Below are 25161 nucleotides of genomic sequence, written 5' to 3'. Positions count from 1 at the left end.
ACATCAGGATTCATGTGTTTGACACGACCGCACAAGCGCAAAGAAAACTGAGCTTTCATTTGTATTTTTGCTGCGGACTGTGAAGATCACTGTAGGACGTTAATAAACACAAGAAGCAAAGAGTGCAGACTCCCGGATGTTCTAGGTGTGAAGGCGGACTAACGGGAAAAAGCTGCACATTGTTCTCATATAATTATCTAAATGTTTTTGTAAGAGCACAATGCTGTCTGCATGTTAGAGCAGCACCATGTGACTGTTCTTATTCTGAGAAGCTCCGCATTAAAAAACCAACTTTTAATAACTTTACAGTTTAATAAGGTGAACACAAGATGTAGCCAGAGGCGGAAATGTGATGAGGTGAAGCAAGCACTGTACAACAGCGCCACCTGGTGGAGGGAATATGTTTGTGCGCTGTTTCAGTAAATAAGTGGACCTTTAATGTCATTTATGGTAAATGTACAGCACTTCACACACACATTCACTCACTGGTGATGGCAGCTACGTTGTAGCCACAGCCGCCCTGGGGCGCACTGACAGAGGCGAGGCTGCCGGACACTGGCGCCACCAGTAGGCAACGGGTGAAGTGTCTTGCCCAAGGACACAACAACCGAGACCGTCCAAGCCGGGGCTCGAACCGGCAACCTTCCGATTACAAGACGAACTCCCAACTCTTGAGCCACGATCGGCCCAGTTTATGAAAACAGAGAAGAGAAAATGAGACAATAAATCCACTGTAACCATGACATTATAATAAAGTGAAAGTGAAACGCCCTTTCCTGCTGCCCCTCCCTTTAAGCAGATTCCAACTTTCTCTTTCACAAATGTTCCGGCTCGACTCCAGATCACAGCTGGTAAGAAAAGCTGAATAACTCGTTAAAATGTTTGATAGAAAAGACAATCAGGGACTGAGCAAAGCTTTAGAGGGAATTTCTCTCTCTCTCCCCCTCTCTCTCCCCCTCTCACTCTCCCCCCCCCCCCCCCCCCCCCCCCCCTCTCTCTCTCTCTCTGTCGCTGTTTATTCTCATAAGAAAAGTGAAAGCTTTTCTCTGTTGTTGTTGTTGTGACATTATTAAACTGCGGCTGTTGTTTTGAGACTGCTTTGGGTTATGTCTGCGTTCCTGTTCCTGTGAAGTGAGGAGTGAAAGTCTGACTTGGATTCAGTGAGATTTACTGACTGTGTTATTTTTGCTGAACCGGGCACATCTGCATTTTTTATTCATAACCACAGATTACAGCAGATTACAGCAGGAATGCACTGCTGAGTGTTCATGCAGCAGACCTCTTCCACTTTTCCTCTTTCTGACACATCCTGTTTCAGCGCTGTGTTTGTAATAAAAGGCTATTTAACGACTGTGTGATGTGACAGGGAGGGGCTATTCCTAATATGGTCATCTCAGCTAAACACATTTACAAACAGAGGCTGAACTGAAGGGCTGTCAGAATAACGAAATGCAGGGTGTGTGTGTGTGTATTATGTGAATCACTGCATGTGACTGATTTTTGGGGAACCTCGAACCTGCACATGCGGCACTTTTACTGCTGCTGTCGGCTGTTTTAAGGTTTTACTTTAACCTCTGTTTTCTTCCAGTTTCAGTCAAAATGCTGTTTTGTCTAAACTTTTTCTTTTTTATAAGCATTTTTGAAAATCTTTCAAAAGTTTGTATAACTCACTGTACCTGATAATGTGTAGATCATGCCTTCATATCAGACACACAGCAGGTGGTTCACCTTCATAGATACAGAGTGGGTTGCAGATTTATAAGCCACTCAGCCCAAATGCTGCAAATGAGATTTCTAACGTCAGCCGTGCTGCCAGGTGGTTTCCAGAGGTTTGGATTGGAACAGCTCTCAGTGCCACATCAGCAGAAACACACTCAGCGAGTTCATGCAGAGGCAGAAGGCCTGATTGTGACTGCAGTCTTACTTTGCTCAGGGTTGCGTGTTCAGATGTTCTGATTGGTTGTCCAGTTAAGTCCATAAACACACCTGGATGCCTGATACAGACAGTGAAGCGTTTCATTCTCAGATCTGGACTCTATAGCAGAGCTTTAGTTTTAGTTCATTTCAGTCTGAGTTTGTGTCCTTGTGTACTTTATTACTTATTGCTTTGATTTGTTTAAATAGATTTAACACTGAGGTTCTCAAAGCTGCTGTCAGAGCACATGACCGAGGGTCACAGAAACAAACAATGCTGGTAACGTGACTGTGAGACAAAATTTATTTAATCTTGAATTCATTTTTTTGCACTAGTTCACATTTAGCTGTTTTTGTTAATACTAGGTTTATTCTCCCAAACACAACAAGAGGTTAAACTGGAAAATGCATGTTTCCCGGCTTTTGCGCAGCTAATGTTTTAAAGCCTTAGATTTAGTTTTCCAACAGTTATGAGACGTGTTGTGTTGTGATGTTTGTGACACTAGATGGCGCAGTTGTTTCAGGCCATGCTGCTCCAAAAAATAAAGGGAACACTTAACACAATGTAACTCCAATTCAGTCACACTTCTGTGAAATCGAACTTTCCCCTTAGCAAGCAGCACTGATTGACAACCAGTTTCACATGCTGTTGTGCAAATGGAATCGACAACAGGTGGAAATTACAGGCGAGTAGCAAGAAATCCCCAATAAAGGAGCAGTTCTGCAGGTGGTGACCACAGACCACTTCTCAGTACTTGTGCTTTCCGACTGACGTTTTGGTCACTTTTGAATGCTGGCAGTGATTTCACTCTCGTGGTAGCATGAACGGAGTCTATAACCCACACAAGTGGCTCAGGTAGTGCAGCTCATCCAGGATGGTGCATCAATGTGAGCTGTGGCAAGAAGGTTTACTGTGTCTGTCAGCGTGGTGCCCAGGGCATGGAGGCGCTACCAGGAGTAAAGCCAGTACATCAGGAGATGTGGAGGAGGCTGTTGGAGGGCAACAACCCAACAGCAGGACCGCTACCTCCACCTTTGTGCAAGGAGGAACAGGAGGAGCGCTGCCAGAGCTCTGCAAAACGACCTCCAGCAGGCCACACATGTGCTTGTGTCTGCTCAAACAGTCAGAGTCAGACTCCATGAGGGTGGCTTGAGGGCCCGATGTAATTTTTGTGTGATGTTGCTGTCAGCACATTCAACTATGTAAAGAACAAAATATTTAATAAGAATATTTCATTCATTCAGATCTGGGATGTCTTATTTTTGTGTTCCCTTTATTTTTGAGCAATTTATAAAACCTGTAAAGAAAATGAAGAAAACTCCAAACATAGTTGTCTCCAGTGACTGTGTGCATGCATCATCATAAAGAAGAGCTGTGAGGGGCCGAGCAGGAGTATAACACAATACAAGGGGAGCTAAGCCAAAATAACTGTTTATGTTTAAATTACACCAACTTTTGGACACGCCCAGGAATTTATATAACCCCGCCCCTTTGGCCTAGTGCACATTTGACCTCAAAACCAGACTGAAAACAATGAACTTTGTTACTTACAAAGGCTCTGCTTACCTTTAAATTAATGATTACAACACAATGGAAATCAATATTTCCTTACTTACTTACTTACTTACTTACTTACTGTACTTTGGATACACGACATTTGTGTTTTGTTACCTTTAAGAGAAAATGGAAATACTAGGATGGGTTTGTGATTTGAGTTGATGTTATTATAATTTACTGAATCCTTCTAGTCACTCGATGGTTCTGTGATTCGATCTTTAATTGAAATATTTTTGTTCTTATTTGGATGTATAGAAATAATTTATTCATCCAGCCTCCATCTCTTAAGTTCATTAAATTTAAATTCATCATCAGAAATGAACCCTTTGGTCTAAGTGTGCACACCACATCAGACCTTCTGTGTGCCTGCAAACCAACTCCAGTGTAGTGCTTATAGAGTGTGGTCCTCAGGCTGGAGCCAATCAGATCCCAGTTACTGTGTCCTCTCTCAGCTGTGCAGACCTGCTCACAGAAACTTTGAATCTAAGGACACAAATACCACCGCAGTCCACGTTTCTCTTTATGACGTACACCGTATCAGTATGATCTGTTGTCAGCCACCACAGGTGGATTTTTGGTAACACAAACAGTAACCAAAAGTTACCGTTGTTGTTAAATCTGGTGCAGCATAACTGCACAGGATGACATCACGTACGTCGAGATCTTTAACTCATCAGGATCATAAGAAACCAATTTTTAAATAATAATAATAATTTTTATCCTAACTCTGAAAGCATGTAGTTTCGTGTATATGGATACAGTTATACTTATTAGACCCATTTAAAGCCAAACTGAACTACCCATGATTTCCCAGTTGCGCCACTAGAGGGCGGGATTGTTAAAGCTTAAACTAAAGTTCTAGTTCAGCCTGGAAAAAACTCAGCAGATAATCCAGTAAACATCATGTGTTTGAATCTTTGTCTGCTACAACAGATGAACAAACATTATAACAATGAAATGTTTCACAGCTGGATTTTTCTTTTTCTTTGCACAAACCGCTCGGCCGGAGCTGTTTAAAGCTAAAGGTAGTCCCACCCGCAAAGGGGAGAAAGTATTTTTGGATGTTTTGTGACGGAAATAATTTATTCATGTGTTTTCTGGTTAAAAAAAATGTGAATGAATTAGGCGGGCTGTTATCACAAAACCTGGCCAATCAGCAGTGGACTTACAGAGACACTTGCTGTTGACCTTGATCATGTGACCTTAATCTGCATGCACAGAATTCATCCTGCTCAGCTGAGAGTCAGGACAGTCGGACATCTTGTTAGCAGAAAAGCGTCAGCTAGCCGCTAAGCTAACGGCTACAGTAGAGAGAGGACTGTGCTGGCAGCATTAGTGTGTGAAGATGTTGCTTTGACAAAGTTATGTTTGTGTGTAAAATGTATTTCAGTTGTTTTTAAATTGCTGTATTTTCATTTATTTCCCTTTGAGTTCTTTACAAAGTGTCCGGTGAGCAACAGCGAGGAGCTGAATGCAGCTAAAATGTTGAATGAAGGAGCTGCTTATGCTGAGCATTGTCAGCCCTTCGTGCTGTTAGGATTATAGTTCATAGAGGAATATGCAGTGATTCAGCTTGTTGTACAGCAGAGCTATGTGAACTGAGATGAAGGTTACACTGACACTGCTCATGCTCAAAGTTTGCAGAAAGTGTGACTGCTTCACCACAGTGTATGTGACCATATGGATCATGTGACCAGTTTATAATTCAACGATTGACAGATGAACCCAGTCTGAAGCAAGCCTCCATATTCCCCAAGTTCCCAACCCGTGAGTTTGACGCAGCTGCAGAGACATCTTTAAAGTCACAGCTTCGTTCCCGTTTCACGGTGGACTGACTCCTGCATGACCTCAGACTTCCTTTCCCGCACAAACGCACACCAGGCCTCAGACATTCATCTACACACTGCATTCAGAGACAAACTGCACGTGTTCGCTTTAAAAAACAACTGCTTTTGGTCATCTGTGGTTCTGTCTCCTGTTCTTATGAACTCTAAGCTCCCTTTTTACAGGCTTCCTGATTCAAACATCTTCACAAAGCTGCTGAGTGTTTGCTGAACAATCCTAATGAAGCTTCAGTGTTTGGATGTTTATTAGCGAGCAGGAGGTTCCTGGTCAGCTCAGGTCTTTCTGAGGGAGTTTCCATGTTCTTCCTGTCCCTGGTGCTCCACATGTGTGTGTGTCAGGTTAAGTAGGGATCGTAGTTGTCGGTGTGGATGTGAGAGTGTGTTTTCTGTCTCTGTGGTTGGACTGGTAACCTCTCTGAGACGCACCGCCCCTCTCGCCCTGTGACAGCTTCCTGTGGCTGTGGTTGGAGATCCAGTAAAGAAAGTGGATGAATGAGCTGGACCGTACAGTGTAACTGCACAACACTGTATCTGTGTTCTGACAGTGTCTGTAATTCATAATCCGCTCATTTAAAATTGGTGTGAAGCTGCTTGAATTAAAGCTGAAGGTCTGCAGTGAGGTGTAGAGAGAACCATAAATGTATTCTTGGTCCAACAGGTTAAAGACCTGGAACTTAACTTATGTTATGAGTTTACATATAATAGAAGAATATTTGATTTGGAACGAGCTCGTGAGCCTGTCAGCGACGGCGAGGTTCCTTAAAGATGAGCACTGACACTTTAAAACAGGCTCTGAAGCTGAAGCTGGACTGATGATCATCATAGCAGAGCAGCTGATTTCAGCTGCTACTCTCCTGTACTCTTCCTCTTTGAGCTGTAGTCGAGTATTTAATTACACAAAGCTGACAATGATGATGCACAAAGAGCAAAGTGTATATTTAAAGTGTTTGTTTCTCTACAGGAAGACACACTGACTGAAATCAGCTGATTATACTGGTTTATAGTGGCTCATGGTGGATTACTTACTGTTCCTGCTGCTGTGGAGCCTGAGGATTATCCTCTTTGTTAGCTTTGATACACGTACTTAAACAGATGTTTCAAGCTTATGAAGATTGCTTTTGTTAAACAAACTAAACTGGATGTGCCAGTGTGAGCGAGAAATATGAAGACAGTTTCTATTAATCACCCATTTCTCAAACTCCGCCCACAGCTTCATACAACGTTTCTGAAGTTATGTTTGTTTTCATACACATGACATTAAGGCAAAAAGTGGTAAATGTGTAACTATTAATTTTGTTTGTATGTTGTTAAGAATCATGGTTAGTATTTGTTCTATGATGAGCCAGTGTTACAGTTCCCAGTTGAACTCTTTAAGGGGCCTGGTGTTAGCAGCTGTGTGTGTGTGTGTGTGTGTGTGTGTGTGTGTGTGTGTGTGTGCGTGTGTGTGCGTGTGTGCGTGTGCGTGTGCGTGTGTGTGTGCGTGTGTGTGTGCGTGCGTGTGTGTGTGTGTGTGTGTGTGTGTGTGTGCGTGTGTGTGCGTGCGTGTGTGCGTGCGTGTGTGTGTGTGTGTGCGTGTGTGTGTGTGTGCGTGTGTGTGTGTGTGTGCGTGTGTGCGTGCGTGTGTGTGTGTGTGTGTGTGTGCGTGTGTGTGTGTGTGCGTGTGTGTGTGTGTGTGTGTGCGTGTGTGTGTGTGCGTGTGTGTGTGTGTGTGCGTGTGTGCGTGCGTGTGTGTGTGTGTGTGTGTGTGTGCGTGTGTGTGTGTGTGCGTGTGTGTGTGTGTGTGTGTGTGTGTGTGCGTGTGTGTGTGTGTGCGTGTGTGTGTGTGTGTGTGTGTGTGTGTGTGTGTGTGGTTAAAGGCTGACTTCCCTCCAGCTTCTGCTGCCTTGGCTCTTGCCCTGTGCGCAGATGTCGTACCACATATTGAGCAGCCATGTGTGGCATGTTTGATCAGTTTGGCTTTTTCTCCTTTATATTCTGGATCAGGTGAGCCGAGGCTCTGCTGGATCAGTTCTTTCCTGTTTTGTAATAAAGCGATCCTGGTCTACAGTCAGAGAAAGATCCAAGAATCCTGTTGGTGCAGATTCTTTGGGAGCTGGGAGGAGCTGCTCAGTCATGATGACACAGCACAAAACCAAACACAGCGAGCTTCAGTCCCCCCTGTTCAAGCTAAAAGGACCGACAGGAAGTGGGTCAATGACTGGTGACTGTTTCCTGTATAAGCAGTGATCACATGGCTGAGACCTGTTTGATTGTTTCTATTTTAATATCCTTATCACTGCCTTAGGTTGCTTTGTGTTTGTCATCTTTTTATTGATTTATTCTGCAGAAGAAAAGTTGATTTTCGTTCGTTACACTTTGTCACTGTGAATCTGACAGAACAGTTAGGAGTCATAAATCCACAGGCCTGAAGGGTCGAAGGTTAAAGCACTCCCTGTTTGTGAGAGACCGCACTCCCCCACTGCGCGCACACACACACACACACACACACACACACACACACACTCGGCAATGGAAACAGCGGCTTGTCTGTGGTTGGAGTGTGGGTGCTTTACAAGACTGGTGGTTTTGGCAGACGAGGGGAGGAGACGCTGATTTTTAAGATTCATGGTTTGTAACAAAGAGCAGCTGATGACGGGAAACAGCTCTCAGCCAGATAGCCCAACCAACACGAGCGGTGCAGTATAAAGAGATGTCAATGCAAGGTGTGAGGGGTCTGAAATCAGAGTTCTCAATGTTGGTAACCATGGTAACGCATGCTGACCACATCCTGTTCCACAGCTGAACATCTTCACTGAAACACAGTAACACAGGAAGATGTGCAGTAAAGTCACAGCCACAGAGTGCTAACAGACCACACGCTCTAATAACAAGAGAGCAGAACACGGATCCGTTTGTTAGTCGTGTTTATCTCTGAGGATTTAGATTCTGTGGGTTTTATGTTGTTTTGGCCACAGGTTAAAGTTCCCACATCTGCAGCACTCAGCATCACAGCAGCCTGTTTCTCTCGTGTGCAGCTGTCGTGTTATCAGCTGCTGAAACTTTCTTAGTCAGTTTAACCAAAATAAGTAAAGCAGTCAAAGCTGCACCTCTGCCAGCATGTCTGCACATTTAATATTGTTCCTTTCATTATTCAGTCTTCACTTCACAGTAACAAAGGAAGCGACTGCTAACAGGTTAACTTAGGTATGTTTTCCAGTTTGTGCCAAAGCTGCAGTGGTTTCCACGTGCAGTCTGATGGCCGAGGGCTGGACTGTGTCATACTGTGATTACATAAACTTCCTGCCGCCTCACCGCCCCCCCCCCCCGTCGTGGTTTTGAGTTTGTTGGTGGTTATTCATTCTTCTTTGGTATCTTTGAGAGTTTCATTGTCTCTATTTCTGCCTCATAGTTTCTTGTTTATGTCGGTTTCCTTTGTGTCCAGTGTTCCTCATTCGGTTAGGCAATATTCAGTTACCATCTTTTGTGTTCCTTGCATTTAGTTTTTTGTATTTTCGAGCAATAAAGCAGTAAAGTTCAGTCCTGCCTGCCTCTGCTCATCATATCTGCTTTGATTGTGAGGGACCAGCTTTCCTCTAAACTCTGCTCTCTCTCTGCATGGCTGCAGTGTGAACAGTCAGATCAGGTTACAGCAGTGCTACGACAGTTGCATCATGTTACAGCCAGATAGAAATAAATATTTACTATCTCAGATTTAATCGCCTGCGTTTACACAGAGGAAAAATGAACACTGGCATCACGTCTAATAAAAGGATATTTGCACAGGAGTAATGTGATTATTGCAGCAGGAACCTCAACAATGGCCTCATTATGTCTCCTGTCGACTTTCCACAGCAGTTTTTTATGTGGGTAGTGATTCTTTCCTCTCTCTTTAACTAAATGCTGACATATCACATAATGATTTGAACCTCAAATTTGTTTGTGGTTTCTAGAAGTCGGCGAGGAATAAAGAATATCTGACTGATGGCTCATCGTCACTGGTTCATCTGTTTCAGTCAGAGTGATACCTGCCACTAACTGAGTACATGTGTGGGTTTGTAGTTTCTTTCTTAAAACCACAGAAACTGTGAATACTGTTGCTGTGGTCTGGATGGTGACCTGCAACCAGTGCACATGCTAAATAAACAGAGAGGCCACCACAAGAGCACACATATCAGCTAGCTGATCGCTAAAACTAGCTAGCTGATATCTGTGAGTGACTGTTGACCACCCGTCACATGTTAAAGCAATGCACACATGTGAATTTTCCCTTTATGATGACAAACCAGAACATTTTCTTGGTGGTTTTAACCTGATTTTAAGACCTGTTGAGCTTCAGCCTGAAAAAACCTTCCAGGTTAAGATGAAGTAAGGGGTATAAATCAAAATCAGGAAATACCGGTTTGTGCACTTTAACATCTGCGTGACTTTTTTACACTGCCTCTGTGAATGCTGCTCGGAGGATGAGTCACTGAGACGGTGCCTCCACTCAGGGGATTTTTACACCAGGCAGCGTGCAGTTAAAGCAGCAACGTTAATCTGTATTAAAATAATGTTTCATATTCAAGTTAAAAAAACAAATAACTGTGTGACTGATACTTTGAGTGCGTGCTTAGATTTTGGACTTTTTACACTGTCGCTGCAGGGATAGCTCAGTGCGTAGAGTGGTGGCCCCATGATCGGAAGGTTGGGGGTACGAATGCACTGAACGGCTACCCTGAGGTACCCCTGAGCAAGTTACCGTCCCTACACACTGCTCCCCCCCAATGGCTGCCCACTGCTTCACTGAGTGAATTTACTGACGAGGCTCAATAAAGTATACATAAAGTACATAAAGTATGAAGTATAATATTTCAGTCGACTGGAGCAAACCCTAACCCTACAGTCAGACTTCAAACTGGCTCCATCGTCTTTGTTCCTGCAGCTGCTCACAGACACACAACAGTCAGTGCAGAGAGAAAGTGCTTCCTCCTTCAAAAAGTGAAGTCATACATAAGTCCTGCTCCACTGCGCTCTTCCTCTGTTGTTTAAGACAGCTTTGTGTTTCAGTTTGACAAACCTGTCCCTGAGGCTGGGTCGCTTTGGCCGTATGTTTTGAGTCAATGTCCATCTGTGTTATGAAACTGATTATCTGGATGTGAGCAGACAGTCTGTCTCTGAACACCTCAGAGCTCCTCCTGCTGCTTCTGTCCTGTCTCACATCATCAATAAACACTAGTGTCCCAGCACCACTGGCACTCCTAAAGCCTGCAGTTAGTGTGGACACCCTGAAATGAAAGCTGAGTCTACACGTTATGTCCATGTCCATTATATAACTATAATCAGACTATGTTTCAGTAAACGGGTAAAAATGTGTGTGAGTGTCCAAATATATATGGTAAATGGTAAATGGCCTGTATTTGTACAGCACTTTTACTAGTCCTTAAGGACCCAAAAGCACTTTACACATCCAGTCATCCACACACACACACACACACACACACACACACACACACACACACACACACACACACACACACACACACACACACACACACACACACACACACTTCATACCAGAGAGGAAGAAGAAAGTTCACAAAGGGAGAAATGGAAACAGTGTGATGTGACTGCGTGGAGGGTAATTGCTCACCAGACTCCCAGAGGATCAGGGCTGAGCAGGCAGAGGGGGAAATGAGGAGTTTCCAGGCGACTCTGCTTTGTAAAACACATAAAGGAAAAAAAGATCAAGTACTGCATCTTAGAGTGTACAGGCCACAGTTAACACGTTAAAGGTTAAAGTTCACGACAGCACCGTTGGAGAAAGACTGTACCTTGTTTCTCTTGTCTCTAAAATGAGGGGCAGCCTTCTATCACGGGTGGGTGGGGTGAGAGGAGGGACTGATGTCACTGAGGGTCACCAGGTGTGTTTAAACACACACTTAGTTACAGAGTGGTTTAAGAAACACGGGGATGTGACTGGTCACGGCCTTTTGAGTTCCAAACAAAAATTAATGTGATAAAAGGGCGTGGGAGCATCGGGTGGTTTGTTTCAGAGCGCACTTCTGACTGCATTCTTTATATATGATGTTTACTTTGGGGTTTTAATGTTGCAGTTTTGTTTTCTTTCTTTAGACCTTAAACCAGCCCTCGTCTGATCTGTGTGTAGCATGAACTTTACAAAGATGTAACAGCCCAGGTTTGAAGTGGTTTAACGTTTGGTTTGTCCTGTTTTGATGAGCTAAGTTTATCATCTGTATTTCTGATTCTTTGCAATTTGGATTATGTAGTCTGAGGTTTCAGTTGCACGTCTGTCTGACAGGTGACCCGAAGCCTCACCTGAACCTCGGCTCCAGCCTTTCAACCTGTTCTCGCACTGCTGAACGTGCTCAAACATGTAAAGGATGGACTCCCTGCGAGGGAAACAGCAAAATATGTCCTCACTGACAGTACTTCCTCTTTAGGCGTTTTGATTCAGACTGGACTTCCTCAAAATCAAGGCCCATGGACCAAATTTCATTCATATATATTCAATCTGCATGTCTGTCAAAATTGTTCATAAATGCTATCCCAGCTTGGTGCAGCTGTGGTCTGGATGGTGACCTGCAACCAGTACACATGCTAACTAAACAGAAAGGCCACATATATCAGCTAGCTAAAACTAGCTAGCTGATATATGTGAGTGACTGTTGACCCCCCATCACATGTTAAAGCAATGCACACGTGAATTTTCCCTTTGTGATGACAAACCAGATCATTTTCTTGGGAAACGGAGTTTGTCTTTAGGGTTCACTTTCCCTTTGGTGTCACATGTCATGGCGTCATGGTGAGTTTTACAGTTTGGTCTAGTTTGTGTTAAAACACATGAGGTGGTATTAATCTGGTTTACCCTGAAAAAGCTCTTCCAGGCTCAGAGGGACTAAGGGCTGTTCATCAGAAACATCAAACACTTTAACATCTGCGTAATGAAACAGTTTTTCCTTTTTTTTGTTGCATCACTCGTCCGAGGAAACCATGATACCCGAGTGTTTCCTGCCTCAGTGACCCACTGTGCATATTTCCACAGTGGCTTGTTGAATGAGTTGAGGATTGTGGCCGACCTCACAGTGAGAGCTGGTTGTCTGCACGGCACTTTAAATGCACGCTGCAGACTTCCACAGTTCCTGTCACAGTGCAGACGGGATAATCAGGTCAGTCGTGAATTTGGACCTCTCAGTGTTTTGGCCTTTTAATCCTTCTCAGGTTGATAAGCAGCAGCTAGGTTCTCTCAGAGGCTCGGTTTAGCAGTAGGTGAGTGAGTGGAGAGAAAATCTCCAGGAGTTTGGAGTCAGGTTTGTGGCTGCTGGCTGTGTTTTCTGTTTGGTTTTTATATCCCAAACCAGAAGCCATGGCTCAACAGTGAGGTGAGAGCCCTACTAAGAGCACGTGACAGCGCCTTGAAATCAGGAGACCAACAAGTCTGCAAAGAGGCACACCAATCTCTGCTTAAAGGCATAAAAGAAGCCAAGTGCAAATATAAACAGCGTATCGAGGAACACTCTAACACAAACAACTCCAGAAACATGTGGCAGGGGATCAAGACACTCACTGGCTACAAAGACAGTCGCACACAAACCTCCCAGACATCATCTGACACCCTAAACCATTTCTTTACCTGCTTTGACCAAGAAAACAGGGACACCCATCCTGCCGTTACAAAGAGGGACGACGCCCCCATCCAGCTGGAGCAGCATCAGGTTGGAGCCACACTGTGCAGAGTCAACGCGAGGAAAGCAGCTGGACCTGGCGATGTAGCCGGTAGAGTGCTTAAAGCATGTGCAGACCAACCAGCAGAGGTTTTCACTGCTACAGTCTGTAGAACCATCCTTCTTTAAGTCAGCCACCATCGTTCCAGTGCCAAAGTGAGCTGCTTGAATGACTATCGTCCATAATACCCATAATTACCAAATGTTTTGAACAGCTCAGTCCTCTTATACTCACTTTTCACCCATGACTGTTCCTTAATCCACACCAGTAACACCATTATAAAATCTGCAGGTCCATCAGGTCGAAGACAAACAGACTCAATAGAAGTTTTTACCCACAGGCTGTCAAACATGCCCTTCCTCCACCCTGATTGGAGGATAAGTGCGCTGCCAAAACTCATGGACATTACACCTTAATTATAACGTATTTGTATTTATATTTTAATGCAACCAACATCCAACATGCAGAGATGCCAAACTGCCTTTCATTGTTCTTGTAACAGTGACTATAAAGAGCTATTCTATTCTATATGACAGACAGCAACTTCATGTTTTCTGTTAAAAAAGGACCACGAGCTGCTGTTACTGCAAGGTCAGAGCCACACAGCCTGAAGCAGGTGTGGGGAGCTCCAGGCCTCGAGGGCCGGTGTCCTGCAGGTTTAGATGTGTCCTTGATCCAACACAGCTGATTTAAATGGATAAATGACCTCCTCGACATGTCTTGAAGTTCTCCAGAGGCCTGTTGACCCAGGCCTCAACTGTGATACGATCAGGTGACTCTGCATCAAGAATATTCCTCTCCTTTGCATGTGCACTGTTGACCCGGGGTGAGAAAAACCTGCAGGCCTGAAGCTGGGCTAATGGAAGCACAGACATCGTTTCCTGATAGAAAGTGAACATATTGAAATAAAACTGTTTACTCATCTGTCAAACAGAGAGCGTGCCGGCACAAAAGAAAACCACAGACTGGAATTCAAGTCGACGAACAACATTATGAAACAAGAAACTTTCATCTTCAGTCAGCTCTGGTTTCAGTTCACGTACACGCCTGGGTGATATTGGACAGACCAAGCATGTCATTGTGTCACATGATTGTGGTGCGGTCTGAGGACACCTTTAACTTCGTCCACAGAATTTCTGAAACGTGCTTCTGCGTTTTGTTTCCTTTCTCACTTTTATTTTGAAATTTTCACCGTTTATTGAAACCACTGAAATCATGTTTGGAAATCAGATCAGGATTTGTCTCATTTGTATTTTCTAGCAAGTTTGAATTAACTGCAGCAGGACTTTGTGCTCGCTGTTATATTACAGTGCAAACATGCAAGTCTAATATTACATCTGCAAACTGGTCCCAGAGCTGCTGCTGCTCGGAGGATGAGTCACTGAGACGGTGCCTCCACTCAGGGGATTTTTACACCAGGCAGCGTGCAGTTAAAGCAGCAACATTAATCTGTAATAAAATAATGTTTCATATTCAAGTTAAAAAAACAAATAACTGTGTGACTGATACTTTGAGTGCGTGCTTAGATTTTGGACTTTTTACACTGTCGCTGCAGGGATAGCTCAGTGCGTAGAGTGGTGGCCCCATGATCGGAAGGTTGGGGGTACGAATGCACTGAACGGCTACCCTGAGGTACCCCTGAGCAAGTTACCGTCCCTACACACTGCTCCCCCCCAATGGCTGCCCACTGCTTCACTGAGTGAATTTACTGACGAGGCTCAATAAAGTATACATAAAGTACATAAAGTATGAAGTATAATATTTCAGTCGGGTGGAGCAAACCCTAACCCTACAGTCGCACTTCAAACTGGCTCCATCGTCTTTGTTCCTGCAGCTGCTCACAGACACACAACAGTCAGTGCAGAGAGAAAGTGCTTCCTCCTCCAAGAAAGCAAATTCATACATAAGTGCTGCTCCGCTGCGCTCTTCCTCCGTTTCTTAAAACAACTTTGTGTTTCAGAGTGTGCACTTTTTCTCATGTTGGATCTGTACTGCAGCAGCTCTCAGTCGCTGTTTGTTTGTGGGACTCTGTCCAAAGTTTAGTCTTCAACAAGTGAAATGCTCAACTGTGATACGATCAGGTGACTCTGCATCAAGAATATTCCTCTCCTTTGCTTTAATAAACTCCTGGGTCGCTTTGGCCGTATGTTTTGAGTCAATGTCCATCTGAGTTATGAAACGCCGCCTGATTATCTGGATGTGAGCAGACAGTCTCTCTCTGAACACCTCAGAGCTCCTCCTGCTGCTTCTGTCCTGTCTCACATCATCAATCAGCTGTTGGTCACTGAGAATATAAAACCAGTTCGATTAATTTCACTTTGATCTGCCCACAAACTAAAGTGTTAAACCTGGAGCGTTTAAACAGGCGAGGTTTAAACGAGGCCTCATCATTAACGATTAAAAGTGTTTCTAGAATCAGGGCTGTAAACGTCCCGCGGACACTGAGGCCTGGATCTAAGTGAGAGACAGAGATCATTCACAGTTACTCACAAAGAATTCAAATGCTTTCAATCATTTTGAGTTAATAAAAAGTCTCTAAATGGTTGACTGTAAATGACTGAAGGTCAGAATAAAACACATCTGACAGGCAGGAGAGGAAATCCTCTGAGTATACACCAGTCTTGACCGGATCAGTCGGACATGCGTCTCTGTGCTTCAGCAGTGTGAGAGCTGCAGGCTGGAGAACATCAGGACAAATTACAGCCACAAACTGAAAACTTCAAAGCGCTTCAGCATGTTTAGATTCATTTGTGTTTTATAGCCACTAATTGTGAATGTGTGGACAGTAAACTGACTGTTGCTGACTCTGATCATTCACACAGTGAGCTCACACAATACTGTGAGACAGGTTAATACATGTAATCGGTGCCACCATCCACACCTGGGGTGCAAAATAACTAAAGATTCAAATCAAAACCGCCTTTGATTTGGAATATTGAAGGAAGTTTTTGTGTGAGTGTGTGACTGGAGGACTGGGAGCACTGGAGGACTGGGGGAGGGCTGCTGGGGCTGAGAGATTTTGTGCTCCTCACCTTGTTGAGTCACTGGTATGTAAACATCCTCTAAGTTCAGGTCCTTATCTATTCTTAACCTTTTGTCAGCAACCTCTGGATGAATGAGGTTTTTATTCACGTTTGGGGCAGAACAGAATCAAATGAAAGGGGAGAGTTTGGGCATCAATGTCAACATGACAGTGCTGTAACAGTGCTGCCTGAGCACTGTCTGCTGGCTGAGAGTTTCTCTTTTATTTTCCTCTGTAGTGCAGTATGGTTGACCTTCACAGATAGTCCTGATAGTCCCACAATGTGGTGAACAAACGTGTCACCGGCATTATTATTATTAAACTGCATTCAGATTCAACCACTTGTTAACTGAAAGTGTGGAAACTTTTCCTCTGGTCCTCACATGTCTTGAAGTCGTGGTTGAATCAACAGCGAGCGGTACTTCTGTGAACGGGTCTGACTAGTAACCTCAGAGTCAGCGGGAAGCAGTAACACAGATGTAAGAGAGAGTGGGCGGTCACATTGGAGGGCGGGTCTTGTTTATAAATAGCCTGCAGGTCTGTCACACTCTCATTCTGCTGCTGCTGCTGAGGAATGAGCTGCTCTCCGTCAATGCGCTGCCTCATCTTCCTTGTGTTTGGCCCTCTGTGTGAGTAATTCTCCTTTTTCAACATCATTTACATATTTTGCCTTTTTAAAGGCAAACCTGTGTAGACAAAACTTTCACACAGCAAACAGGTCACGTTAGAGTTCATTGCATCAGCTGGGATGTTAGTGCAGAGGACTAATGTGTGTGTAACAGTAACATGTGTGTAACTGAAGTATTAAGTGATGTGTTTCTCACTGGGCTGTTGTTCTGAGTGCAGGGGGTCTGCACGTGCCTCATCTGGGATCAAGCTAATTTGCATGCTAGTAAAATGTTTAAGTCTGTCCACCCCAGCTAAAATTATACTTTGAGTTTGACTTTATTGGAATAATGATGGAAGACCCAAACATGTTGGGAGTCTTTAAGTGCTAACAAATGAAGCATCTGATCATAAAGCAAACTGTTTTATCAGCATGAGGATTATAAAGAGGTCCTTGGAGAAAAAATGTACCCCTGTTTGAGAACACCTGTAAGACCCAGAACACACCCTGATAAACAGGTTTTCCTGTGCGCCACACCAGATCAGTGCTTACATGTGCACCCTGATTCAAGAAGTTTAACAGGAAATTCCCCTGTTTACACACACAGACAGTCTAAAGACAGGAGGGCTGAGCTGCATTAAATGTGTAATCAGCTTCACTTTGGTAGCTAACTGTTGTCACAGACCGCAGATGTAGTCAGTGCTGTCAGATTACTGACACACGGTAATACAGCTTTGTAACTATCCCGACTGATGGTGAAGTGTGTGTCTGTCAGTGTCTGGTTGGAACTTTAATCACGGCAGCGCGAAACTTTTACTGGGCACAAACAGTATCCGCAGGGCGTGACGTCACACACAGCAGGAAGCAGTGAGGCAAGAAAGTGACAGATTAAAAAGCGGTCCAATTCCTCACATTCTTTGGCTGCTCGTGCGTGAGGATGAGCTGCTTGGTCTTCCGCTCTGTGTGAGTAACTCGCCTTTTTAATTATAAATTGCCTCCTTTGCCTTTTTTGAAGACAAATCTGCGTTTGTCAAACTTTCGCACAGCAAACAGGTGGCGTTAGAGGTTATTACATTTTGGATATTAGTGCAGATGACAGCAAGGTGTGTGTCGCTCCTGGAGGGGCGGGAGTGCCGGTGACCGGCCTGTGCCGAATGAGATCCAGTCAGCAGGTTGAAGGCGCGATCAGCTTTTGACTTTGTTTAGTTAAAACTCCAGTTAAAATTGTCGCTGACATTATAAATGTCTCTCTAAGACAGGGGAATGTTACAGTAGTTCTGTACCCATATTTTAAGAGGCCAAAAAGAACCGGATTGGTAAAAATGTAGGTACAATATCACAGTTATAAAGATACTTGAAAAACTGGAGAGGGTCAGGGAGTGTGGGGATCGGGTGGGTGCCGTTTGGGGTCTGCTGTCTCGCTCGTTTGGGGGTGGGCCGTTGCGGCTGGGTCGTGCCGCCTGGTACCCTGCTTGGGCTTCGGTGTTCTGAGTCCTTCTCTCTACCTGCCCTTAGCAGTAGCGGTTTTTGATACGGGCGACATGTTGCCCAGGGCGGCATCACGGGCATCGGGAAAAAAAAAAATGGTGCCCGCCCTCATGCCTGCCGACACGCCAGGTACGCCTGCTGCTTGGAGGAGAGGGCGGGGCGGCGGGGGATTCTCTGACCGGCTGGAGCCGGTCAAAGTCAAAGTAAACTTTATTGTCATCTCCGCTACAGACAGTCCAGCACATAGAGAGACGAGACGACGAGGCTCCAGTTACAGCGGTGCAAGTAAACAAACAATAAATATAAGAAGAGTAAGAAAATAAATCTACACTTTAGGACTCGGAGTAAAGGATCAATAACAATTTAAATTTATATTTTACAGTTTAATGATTTAAAGTCTCACACAACCCGTCGACAGGGGAGGGAGACCCGCTGCTTCCAACGGGACATTTCATTCATAATGTTGTAAATCCAAGCCCATTGTGTATTCATGATTTGAATCCTGGGTTGTGTGAAAGCCCAGAAATAAACCTCAGACAAAGTGAATCTGTGAACTAAGGTGTAGGTTGTAGGGGATGGGTGTTCATACTGGAGGGCAAAATTAAACCGATGGAAGATGGACAAGAAAAGTTCAAAAGATCAGTTTAGAAAAAAAGAGAAAAGAAGAGGAGGAGAAACCAGCAACAGATGCAGGTAAGCAGACGTGTGATTGGATAATAGCAGGTCATCCTGGAACAATCAGAATCAGAATACTTTATTAATCTTTAAGGAAATTATGTGGGTTACAGTTGCTCCAAGAAGAAATGGTAAAAATAGTAACAGACTAAACTCCAAACAATACCTTATGTTACAGCTTTTACACATTTAGGAAATAGCAGTAATATATACAGATCAGTCAATTATAAATATGAAGGATTAACAGAGGTGATTATAAATAAATATCAAGAACATTGATAAGAATATTACAGAGTAATAAAGAGTGTGTAAAAAGGCTGTAACTACTGCAGTGATTACAGTGTGTTAGATGGAGGAGTTGTACAGGGAGATGGCCACAGGCAGGAATGATTCCTGTGTCGGTCAGTGGTGCATTGTGGGTACTCTCAGTCTCTTACTAAACGTGCTCCTGTGAGTAGCCAGCATGTCATGGAGTGGGTGGGAGGTGTTATCCAACATTGTCTTTATCTTGGACAACATCTGCCTCTCAGACACCACCCAACAGAGTCCAGCTCCATCCTCACAGCATTACTGGCCTTACGGATTCGTTTAGTCTGTTGGCATCTGTGACCCTCAACCTGCTGCCCCAGCATGCAACAGCATAGAGGGGCGCCAGAGGGAGTGTTCTCCCAGAGCGCCAAACAGGCTAGCACCGCCACTGGCCCTTAGCACGTCTGTGGAGCCAGGATGTGCTGACTTAAATTTCCGTGGGAGCTCTGGACACCGGTGCAGTACGCTGCTGTTCTGGTGTTTGTGACCTTGATGGAGGTGGAGATGTTCTCACAGAACAAGCTCCCACACTACTCCTCCAGCGTGCTCACCATGCCTGCATGTTTGGTGTCGAAGCCTCAGCAGGCTGAACTTTAAAGGATGTGTTTATAATGATGCAACCTCACGTGTGTGTGTGTGTGTCTCTTCTTTTTCTTCTTTTCTTCTTTTTCTTTAAAAACCATCAGTTGTTCTGAGTGCACGTGCCTCATCTGGGACTGAGCTAAGTAGCACACTGGTAAAATATTTAAGTCTGTTCACTTCATCAAATAATGCAACAGTCAGAAAAGCTAAAATTATTCAAGTTGTCCTGCATACAACAGCAGAGAGGTGGTTTTCTTCTTTTATGTATTAAAGCCATGTAGCAGGAAATTCCCGTTTACACACACACACACATGTACACACATCTTGCCTTTCTTGTTTTGTCTTTTAGTGCACAGGGAAGTGCCACCTCTGCAGGGTGGGGGAGAGGTGATGGAGTAATTAGACTCCACCATGATGTTTGAGTCCTGATTCATAGTCGAGATTAAATGAAAATTAAAGTCTGTCAACAAATTGATGTTGGAAAAATAACCTTGTGGTTTCCATAGAAACCGTGTTGTTTAACTAGCACAGCAGGATTTTCGGTGGAGTATCTTCCAAACTCTGGTTCGAGTTCACTCACACAGGCGGGGCTGAGTCATAACACCACCACTCTTCTGTGTCCCGCTCTGTCTCTCACAGTGGCCGTGTGTCGAGCTCGTGGACAGAGGGATGTTAAACCAGTGGTGGGGAAGGTTGGAGGGGATGTATGCCTGCACATTGGAGCCACCGAGGTAGACAGAGACGCTCACATTGTCTGGTCTTATGGTCCGAAGTACAAAGTCATCATCAGCTATGATGATGGAACATCTGAGACTAAACTATCAGAAAAGTTCCAGCTGGATGCAAACGGATCTCTGACGATTCGATCCCTCACTGCCAACGACAGCGGACTCTACAACTGTGAGATCTTCAGTAAAAATGGGTCATCTCAAAGCTTTAACCTGACTGTTGTGGGTGAGTAGTAGTATAGTCACATAACACAAACACACTTTAGTTAGCGTCACATTATTTACCATTATTTCTTCTTATTATGAGAAATGTTACATCATGAATATTTCTGTGAAGGTTCTCAGTCATCCAGGTCATCGTAGTCTAAGGAGTGTTTTAAATTTAAATTTAAGGAGTGTGGAAAATACATTATTCGATAATAGGACTTTTATTAGTGACGTGTTAATTTAGAAGCTACTGAATGTGCATAACTCAGGGCCTTACGAGAAACTAAGGAGCTTGGAAAGAAAAGCATATGGACTTCTTTAAGTTACAGAAGTCCATATGCTTTTCTTTCCAAGCTCCTTAGGTTAAATCATGAAGTCACATTAAAAACCCATTCAGCATGGATCCTTCACAATAAAAGCATCAGCATCATTAACTCATTATCAGATGTGACAGTGACCCTGGGAAAGTCAGAGGCTGATGGGAAATTGAGTTTCATTTAAAATTTTTAAAATTTTCCTTTGGCCTCCTAGGACCTGGCGTCCACATATGTGGACATCACATTTTTGGATGTCTAGACCAAAATACTTCATATTTCTCTACAAGGGCCTGATATCCACTTACGAGGACATTACACTGCCACTGTTCTATCGAAATTTTAAACAAATGTCCTCATATGTGGCTCTCATTCTTGTCAGAAACAAAAATCAAGTGAAAAAAAAAATCTGGTAATTATTTGTTTTTACATTCATTGGGTCCCAATTAGAGCTGGGCGATAGAACGATAACGATATGTATCGCGATATAACTTTTACTCGATAGAGAAATTAAACTATCACGATAGACCTCGCCGCTCTTGTCCTCTTAAAAAAAAAAAAAAAAAAAAAGGTCAGCCAATTCAAATTAAGTAGCGCAGAGCCGAACCAATCACAGCCGCAGCGTCACGTCATGTGACTTGTTTCGTACAGCACAAGTGCCAAGCCGCACGTGTGTTTGTTTGGGAAGCAGCCAGCGGGTAATGGAGGAAATGAGTGTGCCAACTAGAAAAATCAACCGAGCGTGACCGAAGAGAAAACAGATGATGGTTCCAACGCCGGAGAGATTGTCGAACGGAAGAGCCATAGAAGCTCCGTAGTGTGAAGGTATTTCGGCTATTTCAAGTCTGACAAAAAACAGAGTAGCGTGCACTGTAAATGTGCCGAAAGCAAGTCTGGAAATACAATAAACTGGAGCATGCGTCACACTGTGCGCCACGTTATTGTTTCGGTGAAATGAATTTCTACAATACTGTTAATTCTACTCTCTGCAGTGTTTAAATGCTTACATATACACACAGTTACTGTCCCTCCACACATACGACTCTGTTCTGCTTCTATGCCCCAGCTTTGTTTACTTTTTCCCACCGAGGCTTCTAGACTTCTGATTGGCCAACATTTCTGCACGGTTAGGAATCTAGTGCCACCTGCTGCTTTGGCATGTTCATAGCAGCGTTTTCCTTCATTTCTGCCTTTATGTGTGGACGGGATTATTTTTTAAAACGAAAACGGAAAATCTCTGTTTTCAAAAATACCCGTGTACGTGTCTCTGACTGGAAGCGCTAATTCGTCATTCGGCTTTTGTCAGACTAAAGTAACTGTTAAAACTGTTTGAAAAGCTCAGCTATACAACAAGGAGAGATTGAGAATTTCCTTTTAGTTCTCAGTTTATTTGATATTGACAAAAGTTAGTCAGTTTTGTCTGTTCTTCTGTAAAACAAACTAAGATTTATTTTTAGAATTAATATTTTGTTTCTAAGTGGAATTGACAATTTAGTCTGTTTCGTTTGTTCTATTTTGAAACTTAAACGCTTTAGCGGCTGCCTTTTGTGTAGTTTGCAATATTTGCCTTTATTTATCTGAAAAAGTCTCATGTTCCTTAAGTACATCTACCCTGTTGAACTTATTATGGGAAATAAATATTTAAATAAAAACAAGCTGCTGATTATTTCACATTTTACTTGTGAGCAACGGCACATTTAAATCTTACAAATATAGTTATTTGGCTGATATCGTGATAGATATCGTTATCGCCTGAAATGAAAAAAACATATCGTGATATGAAAAAATCTCATATCGCCCAGCTCTAGTCCCAATCAAACCAAATAGCAACGAAAATTTTTAAATACACGCCATGAAAGACTTCAGGTCTTAGGAGGTTAATATTTTCAATAGTTATAATATTATATCATGCACAAAGCCATATTTGAACACTCACGATCAGCCAAATTTGTCTAATTTAATTACACACGTGAGCTCATGAGGCGAGCGGCTGTTTAACAGATGTCACATCGATTCTTTCTGACACTGAACGTCTGTTTCACACATTCATTTGTGCACATGTTCAGAGTGTGATTTCCCACCACCGTCACACCTCAGCTCGCTGAGTGTTTCAGCTGCTGAGGTTATTGTTTGATCTGAGATATTTGAGTTTGCTCTAAATGAACTCCTCCTGTTTCCCCAGAACTGTCCAGTTATTCTTCAACACCGGCAACACCAACACAAACGTCAGTTGATCACAGCACCGCTGGTGAGTTTTCAGCAAGGGCTCGTTTCCATATATCAGTATGGAAACATCAGCATTTATTACTGCAGACATGGGCAGTTTTTATATTTCTATATTGCTCTGGCAGAGACGAGCGCCTTTCTTAATTCACAGTGTCTATTTTTTGTGATGTACTTGGATTTCCTATTGAAGTTTTTAGTTATAATATTTAATATTTCACATGAATTTCATCATTGAAATAAACATCACTGATTTTAGTGAAACTACTTGTTGTCTCCTTTTTGTCTGTTCCAGGTCCAAAACCAACTACGCCTCCAAAGAACTGGATACTCTGGATCGTTGGTGTTGCTGTACTGAGTGGGTTGGCCGTTCTTCTCGGCTGTGCTGTGCTGCTGTTTAAATATCGTGAGCAAATCAAAGGTCAGTTTGAGCGTAAAAGTAAGAGTGTGGGTTAGGGTTAGTTTCCTGTGGGGTTACCTTCACCTGTGATGAATGAACTTTCTCACTATGAGACACGATGAGCTGACAGATTCTCAGTCTGTGTCACTGAAAGCAAAACCAGGAAGTCAGATTTCAAAATCCTTTGAAGGTTTGATCATTTCTAGCTTTTATCCAGATATTACAACAAATACCATCACACGCTGTGGTCAGCAGCCTGCAGGCATCAGCTGCAGCTGGTTGTTAATATGAACTTAATGAAGTGTCCACCACACTGAGAGACATTAGGAGTCACAGTCAGCATCTCTTGTGTCCGTTGTTTTCAGTCTGGATCTGTAGAAACAGCTCGACTAAACCTCAGTGAGATGTTCAGTGTTGTTGCATCTGCAGAGCTGCTCTTCTTCTTTCAGAGAGCAGCTGTGACGTCTTTAACACGTGATCCACTGTCATCAGTCGTATTTCGTGTTTTCTTTTGTTCACAGAAAGGTTTCGGGTTCGGTATGAAGAGTGTGATCAAGAAGATCCTGGAGGACCCTCCGGACAGGAGAATGTAACACAGGATGCAGATGTGTAACGGACCTCCCACAGACGTCCAGCGTTACAAAGGTCATGTTTAATGCTGCGGACCTGACAGCAAGCAGTAAATAGCAGTAAATATGGCCTCTGTCTTTACTGTCTGTCTCTTTAAGACATTTGTCTATAAAAGATCCAAAGAGCAGCTGCTGCACTGTGAACCTGTAACATCCATAGAGAGAGTCGTAGGTTTTTAAAGTCTGGCACATGTATCTCAGTGGACCTGCTCTTTCTGATATGCAGTGCTGCTTTTACATTTTCTTCATCAGGTACTGAATATCTACATGTTGCACTGATTCTGGATGTCAGTCTCTGATAACACCAAAGATCCACAATATTCCTGTAATTTTATGCATTAATCCTGTAGAAACGCTGAGATGTTCTCCTGTACTGGCACTTCTTCTTCTTCTGTCATGTTAAAATATCTCAGGGATTAAATGTGTAGTTAGCTTCACTTGTCTCGCTCACTTAAGATCAACGTGGGCTGTAAGTGGCCCTGGATGTCAAACGATTCCTGGATATTCCTGGTTTAAACCAAACAGGAACGACGTCTTTCCAAACAAACCAAAACTGATTTTGAGGAAACTTGAAAAGCTCTGACAGACCGGGCTGTTTGGTGTTTACTGTTGTAATAATATTGCAATAAAAGACATTTCCAGTGTGTGTGACAGACTTTACATGATTGATCTTTGGCAGTTTTTCCTTTCCTTTGACGTTGTTATCTGTACGTAAAAACCACAGTGAGACTGAATGATGCTGATTTACTGAGAATTTCATGTGTTTGTATGGCTGGTGGATAAAATTCTGGTTATAAACTTACATTTGCATCCATTGAAATAAAGACTGTGATTAGAATCAATTCACTTTTACTTCATTTGTTTTGTTTGATCAAGTTGATCCTTGAACATCAGGATTTCTGTTGGCAGTTTGTCAGCTGTCATGTTGTTGATCTTTTATATACAGTCTGTGGTTTGAAG

General features: G+C 43.3%; 1 protein-coding gene across 1 annotated transcript; it reads left to right on the top strand.

Annotated features, from left to right (window-relative positions):
- The first annotated feature begins 16592 nt into the window (after positions 1–16592).
- On the top strand, positions 16593–25043 carry LOC143419078 (uncharacterized). The gene is made up of 5 exons (XM_076885311.1): positions 16593–16668; positions 20340–20654; positions 23132–23197; positions 23468–23593; positions 24094–25043. Exons 1-5 carry the CDS (start codon positions 16614–16616, stop codon positions 24183–24185), a joined length of 654 nt encoding a protein of 217 aa, XP_076741426.1. The 5' UTR covers positions 16593–16613; the 3' UTR covers positions 24186–25043.
- The last annotated feature ends 118 nt before the right edge of the window (positions 25044–25161 follow it).

The sequence above is a fragment of the Maylandia zebra genome, linkage group LG6 (genome assembly GCF_041146795.1).
Source record: "Maylandia zebra isolate NMK-2024a linkage group LG6, Mzebra_GT3a, whole genome shotgun sequence".
Classification (NCBI taxonomy): domain Eukaryota; kingdom Metazoa; phylum Chordata; class Actinopteri; order Cichliformes; family Cichlidae; genus Maylandia; species Maylandia zebra.
Note: the sequence above shows the minus strand (reverse complement) of the source record. Positions and strands in the feature narration are given on the sequence as shown.

Excerpts from the sequence above, each read along its gene's own strand:
- LOC143419078 (XM_076885311.1), top strand. The coding sequence starts at position 16,614 with ATGAGCTGCTCTCCGTCAATGCGCTGCCTCATCTTCCTTGTGTTTGGC. Across the intron at positions 16,669-20,339 it reads CCTTGTGTTTGGCCCTCTGT|TGGCCGTGTGTCGAGCTCGT; the intron begins GTGAGTAATTCT and ends TGTCTCTCACAG. Across the intron at positions 23,594-24,093 it reads ATATCGTGAGCAAATCAAAG|AAAGGTTTCGGGTTCGGTAT; the intron begins GTCAGTTTGAGC and ends TTTTGTTCACAG.